Raw genomic sequence first — 21,684 nt, forward strand, 5'->3', positions numbered from 1 at the left:
CTCTACCGTAAATGCGCATACCGTGCGCCTGCGGGTGCCCGCAACAGCGAGTATGCGCACGCACGGGAGAGCGCACGCATGCGCAGCAGGGACACATATGAGGTGCAAATATGGCAGTGTGCATAGTGATATTTTTCTGACTTTGACAGACAGTTAGGGCAGACAGTTGCCAGATAGGTATGACGGAGGTGCAGTGCCTGGGGCACCATGTGGGAGGAGACAGGGGTAGGCCCAAACCAGAGGGGGTGGAGGCAACCAGAGGCTGTCCCCGTCCCACATCACCCAGACCGGTACTGACCTTAGAACCTGTAAGGCCCTACGGACATGTTGTCATTGACTTTAGTCTTGTAGTGAACCCCTTGACAGAGATGGCTAGGAAGGGCATTCCCAAGTCAGTGGACTTTGCACCCGCTTGCGAGTTGGCATTCCAGTCATTGAAGGAGGCTCGGGTACCCGCTCCAGTGCTGATGGCGCACATTCTTGACCAGGACTGTGTGTTACGAACTATTGCGCCACTGCACGGACTGGGAGCAGTACCGAGCCAGAAAGAGCCATATGGGCAGGAGCACCCTGTGGCCTGGTTGAGCAGTATACTGCTATTGTGGGAGGTGGGGTATGCCACAGTTGGGACACCGTGGGTGGCACTTGTTTGTAACCGGCCCCCCACCGTGGTGACTTACCACCTACCTGTTAGGTGGCTGCAACCTACCTTGGGGGAATTGGACAGACTTTTGTGGTGGAGCCTTGAACTTGGACTTCAGGTGGACTATTTGAACATTGTGCACCCACGAAGAGAGGCCCACTACACTATGGATGAACTGTCTAGGCCAGAGCCTACACATCCCAGGTAGCGTCCCCTTCACCCCAACGGACTGCGGGACCAGGACCCAAATCGTTGGGACATGGGTCCCTGGTTGACCCGCTTGAATGGGGGGGAGGAGTGTGGCCGGAGAGACCAACCAGCCACACGTGTAATGGCGGCTGCGGCACTGAAGGTGTTAACCCTCGTGCCCGGCGCAATATTAAGGGACAATGGGCACTGGGCGTCACTGTTAAACGTACTTACGGCGCTGGGCGCGGACTGTTTAAAAGTTTGTTTAATGATGTGTTTTAACATGTCATATGTAGTGCTCTATGCACAATTGCAGGAATGCATGTTTAACTGTATTTATTTTATATTCAAGATGTGGTCATCTGTATATTTAAAGAGGAAAATGTACTTACTCTTATAGATGTCTGAATAATCATCTCTTATCATAGGCGTGCACACGGGGGGTGCCTGGTGCGCACAGGCACCCCCTAATGTCCGGCACCCCCCGCACTCCACGCCTGCTGCACTGACCAACTGGGCTGCTGCGCTTGCTGGCCGTCGCCGCGCACATGCTGCTGTCACTAGAGGCTGCCCAGTGGCGCAGAGGGGGTGATTGAAGTTCAAGTTCCGCCTTCCGCCCGTGCTCACCAGTCTCCTCCCGCGGCTACGCGAACGCTGGGGGGGGGGTTCCTCAGGTATTTCCCTTCTCATGGGGCTGGACGGATGCCGCGTCTCCTCTCCTGTCTGCAAGAATGAGATGCATGTCAGGAGTGCCGGCGGTAGTGGCGGGTCCGGTGGGGGGGATTGGTACACGGGCGGCTTTAATTAAAGATGCTGGCCAGACGGACTCTCACTGACCTGGCAGGAGCTGGCAGCAATTATGGTGGCTGTGTTTTATTTTTTGGGGAAAGATATGCGTGTGTGTACAGTATGTATAATGTCTGCTGTGTATCTGTATGCTACTCTGTGTGTCTACTGTATATGCATGTTGTGTACTGTGTATGTTAGTATATCATGTATGTGTATGTATACTATTATATGAGTCTCCTATGTGTATGTATTGTGTATAGATATATATATATATATATACATATATATTATATGTGAGTATACATATGTGTATGTGTGTATATATACAGTAACAGTATATATATGAGTGTGTGTGTGTTCGGAACCCCCCTCCCCATAAAAATCCTGCAACTGCCCCTGTGCCATGTCCTCACTGTCCTGCAACTGCCGCCACCAGCCATGCCAACATTACAGGCCCTGCCCAGGCAGCGTTCCTCTCAGGAGGAATCGGAGCCGCCGCCGGAGCAGAGGACACAGCTGAGCAACCCTGAGACAGTTCAGCACTCAGCAGAGAGGGTAAGACACGCTATCTGTCTGTGTCACTGAGACATCTCTGTTTAATATATGTTAAATTTGGATTTTTTATTACTATGGATTATTTATATCCCTCAAAATATTTATTATTAATAATGTGTTATACTTTTATAATAACTGTGAGCACTACGGGGGGTATTATGTGTATCTGGCACTGCTGGGGGCATACTGTGTGCCATAATGTGAATTCCGGGTCATACTGTGTGACATAATGTGAGTTTTGGCTAATACTGTGTGGTGTAACGTTAATTTCAGCTCATACTGTATGTCATAAAGTTAATTTTGGCTCATACTGTGTGGTGTTATGTGAATTTCGGCTCATACTGTGTGGCGTTATGTGAATTTCGGCTCATACTGTGTGGCATAATGTGAATTTCGGCTCATACTGTGTGGCATAATGTGAATTTTGGCTCATACTGTGTGGCATAATGTGAATTTTGTCTCATACTGTGTGGCATAATGTGAATTTCGGCTCATACTGTGTGGCGTTATGTGAATTTCGGCTCATACTGTGCGGCATAATGTGAATTTTGTCTCATACTGTGTGGCATAATGTGAATTTCGGCTCACACTGTGTGGGATAATGTGAATTTCGGCTCATACTGGGTGGCATAATTTGAATTTCGGCTCATACTGTGTGGTGTAATGTGAATTTCGGCTCATACTGTGTGGCATAATGTGAATTTCGGCTCATACTGTGAGGCATTATGTGAATTTTGGCTCATACTGTGCGACATAATGTGAATTTTGTCTCATACTGTGTGGCATAATGTGAATTTCGGCTCATACTGTGTGGGATAATGTGAATTTCGTCTCATACTGGGTGGCATAATGTAAGTTTCGTCTCATACTGTGTGGTGTAATGTGCATTTCGGCTCATACCATGTAGCATAATATGAATTTTGTCTCTCACTGTGTGGCGTAATATGAATTTTGGCTCATACTGTGTGACGTAATGTGTATTTCGGCTTATACTGTTTGGCGTAATGTGAATTTTTACTCATGCTGTGTGACGTAATGTGAATTTCGGCTTATACTGTTTGGTGTGATGTGAATTTTTACTCATGCTGTGTGATGTAATGTGAATTTTGGCTCATGCTGTGTGGCGTAATGTGAATAAGGGGCACTACTGTCAGTGACTGGTGAGCATGGGGACATTTGTGACAAATGCTGGTGTCGTGTGGAGGATTAGTCTGATGGCAAAGAAAGGGGCAAATGTGGCTCTGATTGCACAAGTGTAAATTATAAACTTGTTTTATATTAAAATGGAAATGTTTGTCCTGAAATATATACCTCTTACAGGCGGCCGGGATCCTAACTGTCATGATCCCGACAGCGGGATTCCGGCCACCAGTATGCTGGCAGCGGAGCGAGCGCTAGAAAGCCCCTTGCAGGCTTGCCGGGATCGCCACGCTAGAAGGCCCCTTGCGGGCTCACTGCACAGGCCACGCTGCGGGTACGGAGGCTCACTGCGCTCGCCGCAGGATCTATTCTCCCTCTGTGAGTGTCGTGGACACCCACAGAGGGAGAAAAGCCTGTGGCGACGGTATTCCGACAGGCGGTCTCGTGATCGCCTCCCATTTGGCTCAATAAATCTCCTGTACTTTTCAGAGTGACCCACTCAAAATTAGGGTGTAGTGCTGGGGGGTGCAAGGGGTGTGTGTGGGGTGGAGGGTGGGGAGGGGATTGCATATGCACCTAGGCACACCACTCTCTAGTTCCGGCACTCGGTCAGGGATACATTGGGGAAGTGTAAGCAGGGAATAGGGTACAGCGGCAGCTAGCACTCAGGGTTATGTCGTAGTGGACCATCAGTACTGCCTGGTGGTTGCACCATTATGTTTAATTTTTTTTCTCTGGGGTGTATTATATCTACTTTATTATTAGGGAGAAATTAGACTAAACCATGTGATTTTACTGAGAGAATGTAAAATAGTTTTAGACATGTCCCTGGGTGATGCTAGACAGTAGACACGCCCAAAAGGCGGTGCTAGACATGCCCCTCTGGGGGTGCACCCCCTAATAAAATTAGCTGCGCACGCCTATGTCTCTTATCCTCTGGAAATAGGACAGGGCCATTAGCATGCCACTTCCTATCAGAGAGGTGTGAAGGACAATACCTTTTGATGTGTAAGTTCCTTAGAGAGAGATGCTAATCACTGGGTCTATGGGCTTGGAACTTGTTTCATGTACCTGATTTAATTGACATACGAACGACCGATGCAGGAAGGAAGACTGTTTGTTTGTATTGTAGCCTTCCTGTTGTAATCTCAAACACTGGGTTTGCCTGGAGATGTGAATGAGACAGAAACATTGTATTTTGAAGCTATGTGATAAATTTATCAATAGTGAATGTTAATCTGATACCAAACGTCTGTGTCACAGGAAGGAGGATACTGTTTTATTGCACTTATATCCTTGTAAAATGTGATTTATTGGTATTTTGTAAAATAACCTGATTGGTTGGAGAAGACAGGGAGGGCTTACCCCCCTGTGATACTGTGTGGAAAATTGACATAAAAAGGAGACCTGCGTGCCTCCAGAGTGTATTATTCCATCTTATTCTGCTGAAAACATCTGATTGTATGCTGTTACCCCTAGCAATAGGGAGGAGCCTTTTTAAAGGTTATTGAGCAATAAACATCTTTGCCTCAAGAAGACTGCTTCATCTTGTGACCAACAGGGTTAGGCCAAACCTAGCCCCGTCCTCCGGCTGTCCAGGGAAGTACCTAGCGTCTCCAAGCTCCGCCTTCCGCCAGCTACCGGTAGAGGCCTAGCAAGTGGCTAGTGGGGATTCGTCAGCACCACACAGCTGTGGTAAGGCAGTGCGTCGGCACATACAGAGCAGAACCGTGGTTCCAAACGCCACGGCAGGTTAGGAGTTTGGTGGTGGCAGCGAGAACCCGCCCACAGCGCAGTGGGTGGAGTCAGTAACAGGCAGTTACTGACGGTAAGCGGGAATCCCCTATGTGGTCAGGCCTCAACCGGCTTGACCTTCCATTCTGTGCGCAGCCAACGGGACGCGAAAGCGGCGAGTGCTTTCGTACGGTACCGTCCTGTCACAGGGGGGGGGGGGGGAGTAGGAACCAACTTAATGAACAGTTAATGGTTCTCTACTCCGCTGACAGGACACTGAGCTGAGGGTGCTGATCGCAAGCCCACGAGGTGACCGCTCACTCCCGCAGCACGGCCGCCACCCCCTTGTAGAGCTAGAAGATAGAAGAGCGGTGAGTACAGCGCCGGCATCCTGGTTAGCGGGTCGCCGGCGGGTATGGCGGCACGAGGGTTGGAGCGCACCTCTGACAGGCTGCGCTCCTGGAGGATGTACAGATGTACAGATGTAGACGCTGGAGGGGCGTCCTGAGCCAGCACAATTAACCCTACACTGGTCACATTGTTAACAGGGGCTAATCCCGCTGTTAACACACAAAACCTCAGGCCAGTATAAAGAATAAGTGCGGGAAGCTGTTTGCCATTACAGGGGCGGGGCTTCCTCTCAGAGCGGATCCAGCACTCACCAGCGCCATTTTCTACCTGCAGATCAGACAGAGAGGCTGACAGGGAGTGCTGCCCTCCACATAACTCCACAAGTACTCTGCGGTACCAGGGTGTTATAGACGGGGAAGGGGGGGGGGTGTTATATCAGGACTAACTACCCTATTAAGGATAGTTAGTATGCGCCGGGCTTTTATCATAATAACTGCCTACTGGGGTGCGGTGCGGCTGGCTCCTTATACTCTGTGTCTCTCTGAAGGTACTCTGGAGGAGACTGTGTCTTACATTTTCCTGTGTGTATGTCAGTCTGTATATATATATCCACATTACCATGTCTAAGGGCTCTATCCTGCGCTGCAGAGTGTTTATCTTCTCCTGAGGAGTCTATTCCATGTACTCAGGACTGCAATGTACTTTCTCTTTCATCCACTAGGGGACACTGGAACAGCATTATACAGTAGGGGTGTGAAGCTTGCAACCGGAGGTGTGGCACAATCTAAAATTAAACATTGTCCGCACAGCCGGCTCCTCCCCCTTCACGCCCCTCATCCCTCAGTTAGAAAAATTGTGTTAGGAGGAAAGAAGCACATGGGGAATTATTTTTTTATTTTTTGTGTGTGTTTAGTCATTAAGACTGGCCCAATCCCTCCTATCGAAAAGGAGGTTGCAGGCAGGCCCGGCGCTACCCGCTCAGCGAAGGGATGCAGTGCAGGGAGGCGCTGGGACGGAGAGGCGCTCCCCCTGCTCTGCATTCCTTCCCTGCTGCGCCGTCCTGGCCCCCCTGCTGCTGCTGTGTCTGTCACTGTATGACTGTGACAGTCACTGGCAGCGGAGCCTGCAGCGTGAAAAGCCTCCTCCCTCCCCTCCCCTGTGTGGCAGCGGCTGTGTACGGGACGGAAGGGGGCGGAGCTAAACGGGACGGAAGGGGGCGGAGCTAAACGGTCCAGAAGGGGGCGTGGCTACACGGACCAGGCTGCTGTACCGAGGGAGACTGGCTTAGGTAAGTAGAGGGTGAGAGAGAAGTGTGTGTTTGTATATATGGTGTGTGTGTGTGTGTGTGTGTGTGTGTGTGTGTGTGTGTGTGTGTGTGTGTGTGTGTGTGTGTGTGTGTGTGTGTGTATATATATGTGTGAATTGTGTGTGTGAGGTATGTCTGTGTACGCGCACTTTATGGATGGTAGTACTGGGGGGGCATTACGTATAATGACGATATTACTGGGGGGGGGGGCATTACATGTAAGGACGCTACTACTACTGGGGGGGCATTTTGTGAAACAACGCTACTACTGGGGGGGCCATTACGTATAAGGACGATACTACTACTAGGGGGGAATTACGTATAAGGACGCTTCTTCTACTGGGGGTGCACTACGTATAAGGACGCTACTACTACAGGGGGGCATTACGCGTAATGACGCTACTACTATTGGGGGGGGGGCATTACGTATAAGGACGATACTACTACTAGGGGGGAATTACGTATAAGGACGCTTCTACTACTGGGGGTGCACTACGTATAAGGACGCGTCTACTACTGGGGGCGCACTACATATAAGGATGCTACTACTACTGGGGGGGCATTATGTATAAGGATACTACTACTACTGGGGGTGCATTATGTATAAGGATACTACTACTACTGGGGGGGCATTATGTATAAGGATACTACTACTACTGGGGGGGCATTATGTATAAGGATACTACTACTACTGGGGGTGCATTATGTATAAGGATACTACTACTACTGGGGGGGCATTATGTATAAGGACGCTACTACTACTGGGGGTGCACTACGTATAAGGACACTACTACTACTGGGGGGCATTATGTATAAGGATGCTACTACTACTGGGGTGCATTATGTATAAGGATACTACTACTACTGGGGGGGCATTATGTATAAGGATACTACTACTACTGGGGGGGCATTATGTATAAGGATACTACTACTACTGGGGGTGCACTACGTATAAGGACACTACTACTACTGGGGGGCATTATGTATAAGGATGCTACTACTACTGGGGTGCATTATGTATAAGGATACTACTACTACTGGGGGGCATTATGTATAAGGATACTACTACTACTGGGGGTGCATTATGTATAAGGATACTACTACTACTGGGGGGCATTATGTATAAGGACGCTACTACTACTGGGGTGCATTATGTATAAGGATACTACTACTACTGGGGGGCATTATGTATAAGGATACTACTACTACTGGGGGTGCATTATGTATAAGGATACTACTACTACTGGGGGGGCATTATGTATAAGGATACTACTACTACTGGGGGGCATTATGTATAAGGACGCTACTACTACTGGGGTGCATTATGTATAAGGATACTACTACTACTGGGGGGCATTATGTATAAGGATACTACTACTACTGGGGGGGGCATTATGTATAAGGACGCTACTACTACAGGGGGGCATTACGCGTAATGACGCTACTACTATTGGGGGGGGCATTACGTATAAGGACGATACTACTACTAGGGGGGAATTACGTATAAGGACGCTTCTACTACTGGGGGTGCACTACGTATAAGGACGCGTCTACTACTGGGGGCGCACTACATATAAGGATGCTACTACTACTGGGGGGGCATTATGTATAAGGATACTACTACTACTGGGGGTGCATTATGTATAAGGATACTACTACTACTGGGGGGGCATTATGTATAAGGATACTACTACTACTGGGGGGGCATTATGTATAAGGATACTACTACTACTGGGGGTGCATTATGTATAAGGATACTACTACTACTGGGGGGGCATTATGTATAAGGATACTACTACTACTGGGGGGGCATTATGTATAAGGACGCTACTACTACTGGGGGTGCACTACGTATAAGGACACTACTACTACTGGGGGGCATTATGTATAAGGATGCTACTACTACTGGGGTGCATTATGTATAAGGATACTACTACTACTGGGGGGGCATTATGTATAAGGATACTACTACTACTGGGGGGGCATTATGTATAAGGATACTACTACTACTGGGGGTGCACTACGTATAAGGACACTACTACTACTGGGGGGCATTATGTATAAGGATGCTACTACTAGAGATGAGCGGGTTCGGTTTCTCTGAATCCGAACCCGCCAGAACTTCATGTTTTTTTTCACGGGTCCGAGCGACTCGGATCTTCCCGCCTTGCTCGGTTAACCCGAGCGCGCCCGAACGTCATCATGACGCTGTCGGATTCTCGCGAGGCTCGGATTCTATCGCGAGACTCGGATTCTATATAAGGAGCCGCGCGTCGCCGCCATTTTCACACGTGCATTGAGATTGATAGGGAGAGGACGTGGCTGGCGTCCTCTCCGTTTAGAATAGATTAGAGAGACACTTGATTTACTAATTTTGGGGAGCATTAGGAGTACTCAGTACAGTGCAGAGTTTTGCTGATAGTGACCACCAGTTTTATTTATAATCCGTTCTCTGCCTGAAAAAAGCGATACACAGCACACAGTGACTCAGTCACATACCATATCTATGTGCACTGCTCAGGCTCAGGCCAGTGTGCTGCATCATCTATTATCTATATATAATATTATATATATCTGTCTGACTGCTCAGCTCACACAGCTTATAATTGTGGGGGAGACTGGGGAGCACTACTGCAGTGCCAGTTATAGGTTATAGCAGGAGCCAGGAGTACATAATATATTATATAGTGAGTGACCACCAGACACACAGTGCAGTTTATTTAATATATCCGTTCTCTGCCTGAAAAAAGCGATACACACAGTGACTCAGTCAGTCACATACCATATCTGTGTGCACTGCTCAGGCTCAGGCCAGTGTGCTGCATCATCTATATATATTATATATCTGTCTGACTGCTCAGCTCACACAGCTTATAATTGTGGGGGAGACTGGGGAGCACTACTGCAGTGCCAGTTATAGGTTATAGCAGGAGCCAGGAGTACATAATATTATAGTAAAATTAAACAGTGCACACTTTTGCTGCAGGAGTGCCACTGCCAGTGTGACTAGTGACCAGTGACCTGACCACCAGTATATATAATATTAGTAGTATACTATCTCTTTATCAACCAGTCTATATTAGCAGCAGACACAGTACAGTGCGGTAGTTCACGGCTGTGGCTACCTCTGTGTCGGCACTCGGCAGCCCGTCCATAATTGTATATACCACCTAACCGTGGTTTTTTTTTCTTTCTTTATACATACATACTAGTTACGAGTATACTATCTCTTTATCAACCAGTCTATATTAGCAGCAGACACAGTACAGTGCGGTAGTTCACGGCTGTGGCTACCTCTGTGTCGGCACTCGGCAGCCCGTCCATAATTGTATATACCACCTAACCGTGGTTTTTTTTTCTTTCTTTATACATACATACTAGTTACGAGTATACTATCTCTTTATCAACCAGTCTATATATTAGCAGCAGACACAGTACAGTGCGGTAGTTCACGGCTGTGGCTACCTCTGTGTCGGCACTCGGCAGCCCGTCCATAATTGTATATACCACCTAACCGTGGTTTTTTTTTCTTTCTTTATACATACATACTAGTTACGAGTATACTATCTCTTTATCAACCAGTCTATATATTAGCAGCAGACACAGTACAGTGCGGTAGTTCACGGCTGTGGCTACCTCTGTGTCGGCACTCGGCAGCCCGTCCATAATTGTATATACCACCTAACCGTGGTTTTTTTTTCTTTCTTTATACATACATACTAGTTACGAGTATACTATCTCTTTATCAACCAGTCTATATATTAGCAGCAGACACAGTACAGTGCGGTAGTTCACGGCTGTGGCTACCTCTGTGTCGGCACTCGGCAGCCCGTCCATAATTGTATATACCACCTAACCGTGGTTTTTTTTTCTTTCTTTATACATACATACTAGTTACGAGTATACTATCTCTTTATCAACCAGTCTATATTAGCAGCAGACACAGTACAGTGCGGTAGTTCACGGCTGTGGCTACCTCTGTGTCGGCACTCGGCAGCCCGTCCATAATTGTATATACCACCTAACCGTGGTTTTTTTTTCTTTCTTTATACATACATACTAGTTACGAGTATACTATCTCTTTATCAACCAGTCTATATATTAGCAGCAGACACAGTACAGTGCGGTAGTTCACGGCTGTGGCTACCTCTGTGTCGGCACTCGGCAGCCCGTCCATAATTGTATATACCACCTAACCGTGGTTTTTTTTTCTTTCTTTATACATACATACTAGTTACGAGTATACTATCTCTTTATCAACCAGTCTATATTAGCAGCAGACACAGTACAGTGCGGTAGTTCACGGCTGTGGCTACCTCTGTGTCGGCACTCGGCAGCCCGTCCATAATTGTATATACCACCTAACCGTGGTTTTTTTTTCTTTCTTTATACATACATACTAGTTACGAGTATACTATCTCTTTATCAACCAGTCTATATTAGCAGCAGACACAGTACAGTGCGGTAGTTCACGGCTGTGGCTACCTCTGTGTCGGCACTCGGCAGCCCGTCCATAATTGTATACTAGTATCCAATCCATCCATCTCCATTGTTTACCTGAGGTGCCTTTTAGTTGTGCCTATTAAAATATGGAGAACAAAAATGTTGAGGTTCCAAAATTAGGGAAAGATCAAGATCCACTTCCACCTCGTGCTGAAGCTGCTGCCACTAGTCATGGCCGAGACGATGAAATGCCAGCAACGTCGTCTGCCAAGGCCGATGCCCAATGTCATAGTACAGAGCATGTCAAATCCAAAACACCAAATATCAGTAAAAAAAGGACTCCAAAACCTAAAATAAAATTGTCGGAGGAGAAGCGTAAACTTGCCAATATGCCATTTACCACACGGAGTGGCAAGGAACGGCTGAGGCCCTGGCCTATGTTCATGGCTAGTGGTTCAGCTTCACATGAGGATGGAAGCACTCAGCCTCTCGCTAGAAAAATGAAAAGACTCAAGCTGGCAAAAGCAGCACAGCAAAGAACTGTGCATTCTTCGAAATCCCAAATCCACAAGGAGAGTCCAATTGTGTCGGTTGCGATGCCTGACCTTCCCAACACTGGACGTGAAGAGCATGCGCCTTCCACCATTTGCACGCCCCCTGCAAGTGCTGGAAGGAGCACCCGCAGTCCAGTTCCTGATAGTCAGATTGAAGATGTCAGTGTTGAAGTACACCAGGATGAGGAGGATATGGGTGTTGCTGGCGCTGGGGAGGAAATTGACCAGGAGGATTCTGATGGTGAGGTGGTTTGTTTAAGTCAGGCACCCGGGGAGACACCTGTTGTCCGTGGGAGGAATATGGCCGTTGACATGCCAGGTGAAAATACCAAAAAAATCAGCTCTTCGGTGTGGAGGTATTTCACCAGAAATGCGGACAACAGGTGTCAAGCCGTGTGTTCCCTTTGTCAAGCTGTAATAAGTAGGGGTAAGGACGTTAACCACCTCGGAACATCCTCCCTTATACGTCACCTGCAGCGCATTCATAATAAGTCAGTGACAAGTTCAAAAACTTTGGGTGACAGCGGAAGCAGTCCACTGACCAGTAAATCCCTTCCTCTTGTAACCAAGCTCACGCAAACCACCCCACCAACTCCCTCAGTGTCAATTTCCTCCTTCCCCAGGAATGCCAATAGTCCTGCAGGCCATGTCACTGGCAATTCTGACGAGTCCTCTCCTGCCTGGGATTCCTCCGATGCATCCTTGCGTGTAACGCCTACTGCTGCTGGCGCTGCTGTTGTTGCCGCTGGGAGTCGATGGTCATCCCAGAGGGGAAGTCGTAAGCCCACTTGTACTACTTCCAGTAAGCAATTGACTGTTCGACAGTCCTTTGCGAGGAAGATGAAATATCACAGCAGTCATCCTACTGCAAAGCGGATAACTGAGTCCTTGACAACTATGTTGGTGTTAGACGTGCGTCCGGTATCCGCCGTTAGTTCACAGGGAACTAGACAATTTATTGAGGCAGTGTGCCCCCGTTACCAAATACCATCTAGGTTCCACTTCTCTAGGCAGGCGATACCGAGAATGTACACGGACGTCAGAAAAAGACTCACCAGTGTCCTAAAAAATGCAGTTGTACCCAATGTCCACTTAACCACGGACATGTGGACAAGTGGAGCAGGGCAGGGTCAGGACTATATGACTGTGACAGCCCACTGGGTAGATGTATGGACTCCCGCCGCAAGAACAGCAGCGGCGGCACCAGTAGCAGCATCTCGCAAACGCCAACTCTTTCCTAGGCAGGCTACGCTTTGTATCACCGCTTTCCAGAATACGCACACAGCTGAAAACCTCTTACGGCAACTGAGGAAGATCATCGCGGAATGGCTTACCCCAATTGGACTCTCCTGTGGATTTGTGGCATCGGACAACGCCAGCAATATTGTGTGTGCATTAAATATGGGCAAATTCCAGCACGTCCCATGTTTTGCACATACCTTGAATTTGGTGGTGCAGAATTTTTTAAAAAACGACAGGGGCGTGCAAGAGATGCTGTCGGTGGCCAGAAAAATTGCGGGACACTTTCGGCGTACAGGCACCACGTACAGAAGACTGGAGCACCACCAAAAACTACTGAACCTGCCCTGCCATCATCTGAAGCAAGAAGTGGTAACGAGGTGGAATTCAACCCTCTATATGCTTCAGAGGTTGGAGGAGCAGCAAAAGGCCATTCAAGCCTATACAATTGAGCACGATATAGTAGGTGGAATGCACCTGTCTCAAGTGCAGTGGAGAATGATTTCAACGTTGTGCAAGGTTCTGATGCCCTTTGAACTTGCCACACGTGAAGTCAGTTCAGACACTGCCAGCCTGAGTCAGGTCATTCCCCTCATCAGGCTTTTGCAGAAGAAGCTGGAGACATTGAAGGAGGAGCTAACACGGAGCGATTCCGCTAGGCATGTGGGACTTGTGGATGGAGCCCTTAATTCGCTTAACAAGGATTCACGGGTGGTCAATCTGTTGAAATCAGAGCACTACATTTTGGCCACCGTGCTCGATCCTAGATTTAAAGCCTACCTTGGATCTCTCTTTCCGGCAGACACAAGTCTGCTGGGGTTCAAAGACCTGCTGGTGACAAAATTGTCAAGTCAAGCGGAACGCGACCTGTCAACATCTCCTCCTTCACATTCTCCCGCAACTGGGGGTGCGAGGAAAAGGCTCAGAATTCCGAGCCCACCCGCTGGCGGTGATGCAGGGCAGTCTGGAGCGACTGCTGATGCTGACATCTGGTCCGGACTGAAGGACCTGACAACGATTACGGACATGTCGTCTACTGTCACTGCATATGATTCTCTCAACATTGATAGAATGGTGGAGGATTATATGAGTGACCGCATCCAAGTAGGCACGTCACACAGTCCGTACTTATACTGGCAGGAAAAAGAGGCAATTTGGAGGCCCTTGCACAAACTGGCTTTATTCTACCTAAGTTGCCCTCCCACAAGTGTGTACTCCGAAAGAGTGTTTAGTGCCGCCGCTCACCTTGTCAGCAATCGGCGTACGAGGTTACATCCAGAAAATGTGGAGAAGATGATGTTCATTAAAATGAATTATAATCAATTCCTCCGCGGAGACATTGACCAGCAGCAATTGCCTCCACAAAGTACACAGGGAGCTGAGATGGTGGATTCCAGTGGGGACGAATTGATAATCTGTGAGGAGGGGGATGTACACGGTGATATATCGGAGGGTGAAGATGAGGTGGACATCTTGCCTCTGTAGAGCCAGTTTGTGCAAGGAGAGATTAATTGCTTCTTTTTTGGGGGGGTCCAAACCAACCCGTCATATCAGTCACAGTCGTGTGGCAGACCCTGTCACTGAAATGATGGGTTGGTTAAAGTGTGCATGTCCTGTTTTGTTTATACAACATAAGGGTGGGTGGGAGGGCCCAAGGACAATTCCATCTTGCACCTCTTTTTTCTTTTCTTTTTCTTTGCATCATGTGCTGATTGGGGAGGGTTTTTTGGAAGGGACATCCTGCGTGACACTGCAGTGCCACTCCTAGATGGGCCCGGTGTTTGTGTCGGCCACTAGGGTCGCTAATCTTACTCACACAGTCAGCTACCTCATTGCGCCTCTTTTTTTCTTTGCGTCATGTGCTGTTTGGGGAGGGTTTTTTGGAAGGGACATCCTGCGTGACACTGCAGTGCCACTCCTAGATGGGCCCGGTGTTTGTGTCGGCCACTAGGGTCGCTAATCTTACTCACACAGCTACCTCATTGCGCCTCTTTTTTTCTTTGCGTCATGTGCTGTTTGGGGAGGGTTTTTTGGAAGGGACATCCTGCGTGACACTGCAGTGCCACTCCTAGATGGGCCCGGTGTTTGTGTCGGCCACTAGGGTCGCTTATCTTACTCACACAGCGACCTCGGTGCAAATTTTAAGACTAAAAATAATATTGTGAGGTGTGAGGTATTCAGAATAGACTGAAAATGAGTGTAAATTATGGTTTTTGAAGTTAATAATACTTTGGGATCAAAATGACCCCCAAATTCTATGATTTAAGCTGTTTTTTAGTGTTTTTTGAAATAAACACCCGAATCCAAAACACACCCGAATCCGACAAAAAAAATTCGGTGAGGTTTTGCCAAAACGCGTTCGAACCCAAAACACGGCCGCGGAACCGAACCCAAAACCAAAACACAAAACCCGAAAAATTTCAGGCGCTCATCTCTAGCTACTACTACTGGGGTGCATTATGTATAAGGATACTACTACTACTGGGGGGCATTATGTATAAGGATACTACTACTACTGGGGGTGCATTATGTATAAGGATACTACTACTACTGGGGGGCATTATGTATAAGGACGCTACTACTACTGGGGTGCATTATGTATAAGGATACTACTACTACTGGGGGGCATTATGTATAAGGATACTACTACTACTGGGGGTGCATTATGTATAAGGATACTACTACTACTGGGGGGGCATTATGTATAAGGATACTACTACTACTGGGGGGCATTATGTATAAGGACGCTACTACTACTGGGGTGCATTATGTATAAGGATACTACTACTACTGGGGGGCATTATGTATAAGGATACTACTACTACTGGGGGGGCATTATGTATAAGGATACTACTACTACTGGGGTGCATTACATATGACGCTACTACTACGGGTGGGGCATTATGTATAAGAGGAATAAGATTGTGCTACATTGTGGCGTAATTTTAAATGGGGGTACTATTGTGTGGCCATGCCCCTTACTTGTGAGCCCACACCCCTTTTCCCGGCGCGAATATGGGAGGGCTCAAATTTATAGTTTGCAGGGGGGCGCCGAACACCCTAGCACCGGCCCTGGTTGCAGGCTTTATCAAAACAAAAAGGGGCCCAATCCCTCCTAAATGAAAGGAGGGTGCAGGCTTTACTAACAGAAGTTCGGACTACGTCAACCTACTAAAAGGGGGACAAGTGTCTTCAGAATTGAGAGACAAGGATCCCAGCTAAAGGGATCTACATCTCTCAACTGGAAAATCCGATGCAACATCAGGATTACAAGTACAGTGAGTACTGGTGGTAACAAGACCCAGTTCGTATTAGTCCCAAGGAGCTCCTGTACCCTAATGGTTAGGGCTCCTGTCCTGCAGCCCTGTTTAACTACAGCATAGAGTGCACTGCTGCCTTCTCACTAACACAGACAGTCTAGCAGCGCAGCTTCCCCCCCTCCCCCCCTCCACCCACCGGCTCTGTCAGTGTCTCCCACGGCTGGCAGCCGCGGCATCCATCTCCCTATGCCGCTCTTAGCGTACACTGTCCCACGCGCCCTTCCTCCATCAGCACATCAAGCGGAGGTTCGGCGGGGACAGCAGGGGGATAGTGGTACGCGCGGCAAGGGACCCGGTTTAATCCGCGCTGGGCGTTACAGTACCCGGGTGGGCAGTGGACCCAGAGCGCCGGAGGAGGCAAGAGAGGAGCAGTGACTCCAGTATACAGCGGGACCTGGGCTCCAGCCACCGATACGAAGTATCCTCAGTATTGTGGTTTAACACAGGGACGCTCAGGCCAAGGCCCTGGGTTAGAGGCCACCGAGCATATGATTTTATAAACACTGGGTTTAGACAAGGTGTACTTTAATTTTCAGTGGTGACCATTTTTAAATAAGTTCAAGGCGCCAGAATGCTGAACAGTAGGGCTGTACGCCCCCATCAGTGGTGCCATATTTCCTGGCCAGTCAGATCAGGGGGAGGGGTTTTATTATTGAATACTCCCTCTGCTGGCTGCTTGTAGATAGACTGATGCAAAGGATTTTCCACGTGTTTCAATCAGACATGCTAGACATGTTATACTTAATCATTTTCAAGGGACTTCTAATACAAAGATCCTGTGAAAATAATGGGAATGACTGGATATCAAACCCGACCTCAGAACTGAATCACAGTTGGGTGTACGCGGTTTGCAACGAGGCTGTTGTTTAAAATCATTTTTATTTATTTATTTTCTCAATGAAGCCAGCCAGGTGAATCCAGTGTACATTTGTTCCCGTCATCCGCTACGGTATTCCGTTGCCTATTGTAAAGATAAAATACACTGCAATGTATTTTGTGGGGGTGCATTTTCAACATCAAATGCACAAAACAAGCCCGCTAAGCCATATTACCAGCACGTTAAGTCCAGTTACCTTTGGCGTACATCTAATATAGATGTATATACATAATGTCTTCAACGGACGCTGCTGACAGGTCCGATGGAGGTGGGAGCTTCAGATACTGACACCCAATTCAGTGCTACCTGTATCAGCAGTTGGTGGCTTTGTAGGTGATAGTTGGAGTATTTATATTAATAAAGTGTTTATTCTTCAGCGGTTTTGAAAATACTCTTCAGACCTCCCAATATTCCTACGGCTTTTCTCCTCCTATTCTCACAGGTGAAAGTCCGGCTGAGTGGCATGTATATGTTTATCTAAGTAAAAAGGAAGGAGTTGCTCAAATCAGTGAGGAATACGGTAAACAGCCCGGGGGTGCGCAACAGTTGAGAATGGGCAGAAAACTTTTAAGTATGGGCTGAGGACCCATCCTAAAACGGGGAGGAATTCATAGTTAGAATTACTCTGTCCACACAGGTATAATACGATGGCCGAAAATGGTAATCCCCTTCCTACCCTAGCGTAAGAGTGGGGAGAGACGGTGGCTTCGTAATGGAGGGCGAACCGTTAGAGGCGAAAATTAATTGAGGTAAAGAGTGGGCGGCCGGTAAAGGCTTCTAAGTTACCCAAACACAATTTTTGACTAGCGGAGCATATCTGAGAGTTAGCTATGTATACTTATCAGGCTACTACTAATAATAATAATAATAATTTTATTTATATAGCGCTCTTTCTCCAATATGACTCAAGGCGCTTAACAGATACATAGCATAATATAGTACAGAAAATAATGAAGTACATTTTCATAAAATACAGAAGCATGAAGATACTAAAAGGGACATTATGGAAATGCTTGAGTAAACAGAAAAGTCTTGAGTCTACTTTTGAAGGATTCTATAGTTGGGGCCTCTCGCACTGTGCGGGGAAGTGAGTTCCATAGAGTCGGAGCCGCATGACTAAAAGCTCCACCCCCAGATGAATTACGGTAGATTCTAGGTACTGCTAAAAGTCCTTCATCTACAGATCGTAGTAATCGAGTGGGGCAGTATGGGGTCAGAAGCTGTTTCAGGTACCTTGGGCCTTGGTCATGTAATGCTTTGAAACTCAGTAAGCCAATCTTGAAAAAGATTTGCCATCGTACAGGCAGCCAGTGAAGGAAGTAGAGGATGGGTGTTATGTGGCTAGAACGGGGCTGGTTGGTTAATAGCCTGGCAGCTGTGTTTTGCACGAGCTGTAAGCGCTGCAATTCTTTTGCTGGTAGACCAAGGTAGAGGGCATTACAGTAGTCTAAACGAGATGATACAAATGCATGTATGACTTTTGGCATATCATCTGAGGGAATTAAGTGCTTGGTTCTGTCTATGTTCCTCAGGTGAAAGAATGAGGATTTGATTGTGGCTGATATCTGATGTTTAAGTGTCAAGCCACCATCCAGGACAACGCCAAGATTCCGCACATGATCACTGGTCTGTAATTCTGAGTCCCCGAGTGTAAGTCCAGTTGGTTGGCTATGCTGCAGTCTTGTCCTTTGATGTTGCGGTCGTATCATAAGGACCTCTGTTTTATCCGGGTTCAGTCGCAGCCAACTGGCGCTCATCCACTCCTGTAGATCAGCTAGACAGCCATTTAGGGTTGCTATTGGGTTATCAGTGCCCGGAGCAAAGGACAAGTACAGTTGTGTATCATCTGCATAGCAGTGGTAGACCAGGCCATGGCGCCTGATTATTTCGCCCAATGGGAGCATGTATACTGCAAAAAGCATGGGGGATAGTATAGAACCTTGTGGGACACCACATGGCAATGGCACTGATGGTGATGAGTATAATCCAGATGATACTCTCTGTGACCTGCCTGTGAGAAATGATTTGAACCAGCTTAGGACTGTGCCATCCAGACCACAGAAATGTTTCAGTCGCTCAATCAGAAGCCCATGGTCCATGGTATCAAATGCTGCCGAGAGATCCAGAAGGATTAATATTGAACAGTCACCCCTGTCTTTTGCCATCAGAAGATCATTTAACACACACACCAGGGCTGTTTCAGTGCTATGTCTTCTCCTGAATCCTGATTGAAATGGATCATAAATATCATGGGTTGTCAGGTGGGTTTCCAGTTGATTTGCAACGACTTTCTCAATAACATTTCCTAGGAAAGGAAGGTTTGATACCGGTCTGTAGTTGGTCATGCAGTTGTGATCTAAATTAGGTTTTTTAAGAAGCGGTCTAACAATTGCTTCCTTTAGGGGTTCAGGAAAAATGCCTGTCTGCAAAGAGCATTGAACAATTTTTGTAAAGACAGGACCAATTATATCCATACAACCTATTAGAAGCTTGGTTGAGGCTGGGTCCAGATCACAGGTGGTGGGACGCAAAATCCGAGCAATTTCAGCAGTGTCCTTTACATCCACTGGATCAAAGCTGGTCCATGAAGGCAGGTAGCTTATATTGGCAGGCTTTGTAGTTTGGCACTCCTTTGATGGCACTGTGGAGATTCCAGCCCGGATGGTGGATATTTTATCTGCAAAGAAGTTTGCAAACTCGTTGCATCTTGCCTGGGAGAGGGTCTCATCAGTCTGCAGGCATGCTGGCTTGCAAAGCATCTCCACTGTGCGGAAAAGTTGAGCTGGCCTATTGTTTGCTGCTGTGATCTCATTTGACAGGAACTGTGCTTTCTTACGAGTGATTGTCGATTGATATTCTTCGGTATGCTTTATTAGTTTTATTTTGTCATCCACTAGGTTAGTCTTTCTCCATCGTCTTTCCAGTCTACACCCCCTTTTCTTGAGCTCACTAACACTGTTGTCGAACCATGGAGCTCGACGTTGTAGTTTACGAGGTCTTAAACGCACAGGGGCGATAATATCAATTGCAGCCATAACATCCCTATTATAATAACGGACTAGGGAACAGGGATCTTCACAGGCACCCAGTATAGCAGAGAGATCCAGATTTGCTGCAAGAGCCTGGGGAGTCATACCCCTCCTTGGACGATACCTGGTCAACTCCACGGGCAGAGATCTTAATTGAGGGGTTGCAACTGAGAACCAGAGGGAGTAGTGGTCTGACCAGATGACTGGGTTTATTTTTAGGTCAGTGACTTCTAATCCAATCTGAAAGACAAGGTCGAGAGTGTGACCACTTTTATGTGTGGCAGAAGGAATGACCTGTGTGAAGCTCAGACCGTTCATTGTGCACAGGAGGTCTTGGCCAAGGCGTGAGAGCTCATCATCCACCCATGCATTGAAATCCCCAAGGATGAGCCATCTTTGATGTTCCAGAACCAGGCCAGCAACAGTGTCTGGAATTTCTTGTAGAAATATCTTTCCATCTCCAGGTGGCTGGTAAATGAGAAGTACTCTGAAACCTAATCCTGTCGAACTCCGGGCAGCAATGCACTCAAATGAGCGAGTAGTTTCAATAGGGTGGACCCTAAGTTTAAGTTCTTTTTTGAAGCAGATAGCCACCCCGCCACCCCTGCGGTCCAGTCTTGGGTTGTGGATGACAGAGTAGTTTGTTGGTACTGCAGCCTCCAATATAGGTGCTGCATTTTTATCTAGCCAGGTCTCTGTAATACAGGCTAGATCTGCAGATTCAATAAGGTCAGCAATTGTTGCAGTCTTGTTTCTTATAGATCTGGCATTACAAAGGACTGACCTGATTGGGCATACTAAGGAGGTTAGCATCCCTATCTCAGATATATAGCCTAAATGGTTCGGTGACTTACAGAATTTTGGATTCCACAGATGGGCTCACCTCTGCCTAGTCTGTAAAGGGGACATTCTTATTTTTTATAGTCCCTCTGAAGAACAGGCATATGTAGTTTGGAATTGACATAGCGATCCAACCTCTAAGTGCAAGACCATCTCAAACGGACCTAGGATGTTCGTGTTTCGGTAAAGAGGCTAGAGTTACCGGTTTGAAAGACTTTTTCCTGGGAAGGGAAGCTTTCCTGGGTCCAAAAGAGAGTCAGACAGAATTTCTGCCTACCGGGTATCATAGAACTGGGCCAATAGGCAATAGAAGTTACCCTGGTCCATTATTCAACTAGTTTGGTTCCCAGTCTGGTTCTGGTGGAGTCTCGGAAAACAGAGACTGTTCCAAATAGCCAGTAATCAGGTCTCTACAATATCTCACCTTAGACCTCCTATGGGGGTAGGGGTTGGAAGGCGGAGCCTGGGTCCGAGACTTAAAGGGGGTTTGTCTCCTTACATTAACAATAGACCTCTACAATGCCCAATCTGTCATTCCGTTCAAAAGCGATAGGAATTACTCGCGAAGATTCAGAACTTACTACCAAATACCAGACGGTCAGACTGATACTCAATTTAAAAGTTTTTAACCAGTTCTAACGGCCTATAGACTCAAGATGGAATCAATCCAATCTG

At 47.3% G+C, this 21,684-nt stretch overlaps 1 protein-coding gene across 1 annotated transcript in view; it reads left to right on the forward strand.

Annotated features, from left to right (window-relative positions):
• Window positions 1-2,044: 2,044 nt before the first annotated feature.
• The window catches only part of ACTL6B (actin like 6B), an 88,520-nt gene continuing 68,880 nt past the window's right edge, over window positions 2,045-21,684 (forward strand). Inside the window, exon 1 of the mRNA XM_063950440.1 lies at window positions 2,045-2,176. Within this exon, the coding sequence (XP_063806510.1) occupies window positions 2,060-2,176 (117 nt within the window). The 5' untranslated portion in view covers window positions 2,045-2,059. The remainder of the gene's footprint in view (window positions 2,177-21,684) is intronic.

This window comes from Pseudophryne corroboree (genome assembly GCF_028390025.1).
Source record: "Pseudophryne corroboree isolate aPseCor3 chromosome 6 unlocalized genomic scaffold, aPseCor3.hap2 SUPER_6_unloc_4, whole genome shotgun sequence".
In the NCBI taxonomy this organism is placed as follows: Eukaryota; Metazoa; Chordata; class Amphibia; order Anura; family Myobatrachidae; genus Pseudophryne; species Pseudophryne corroboree.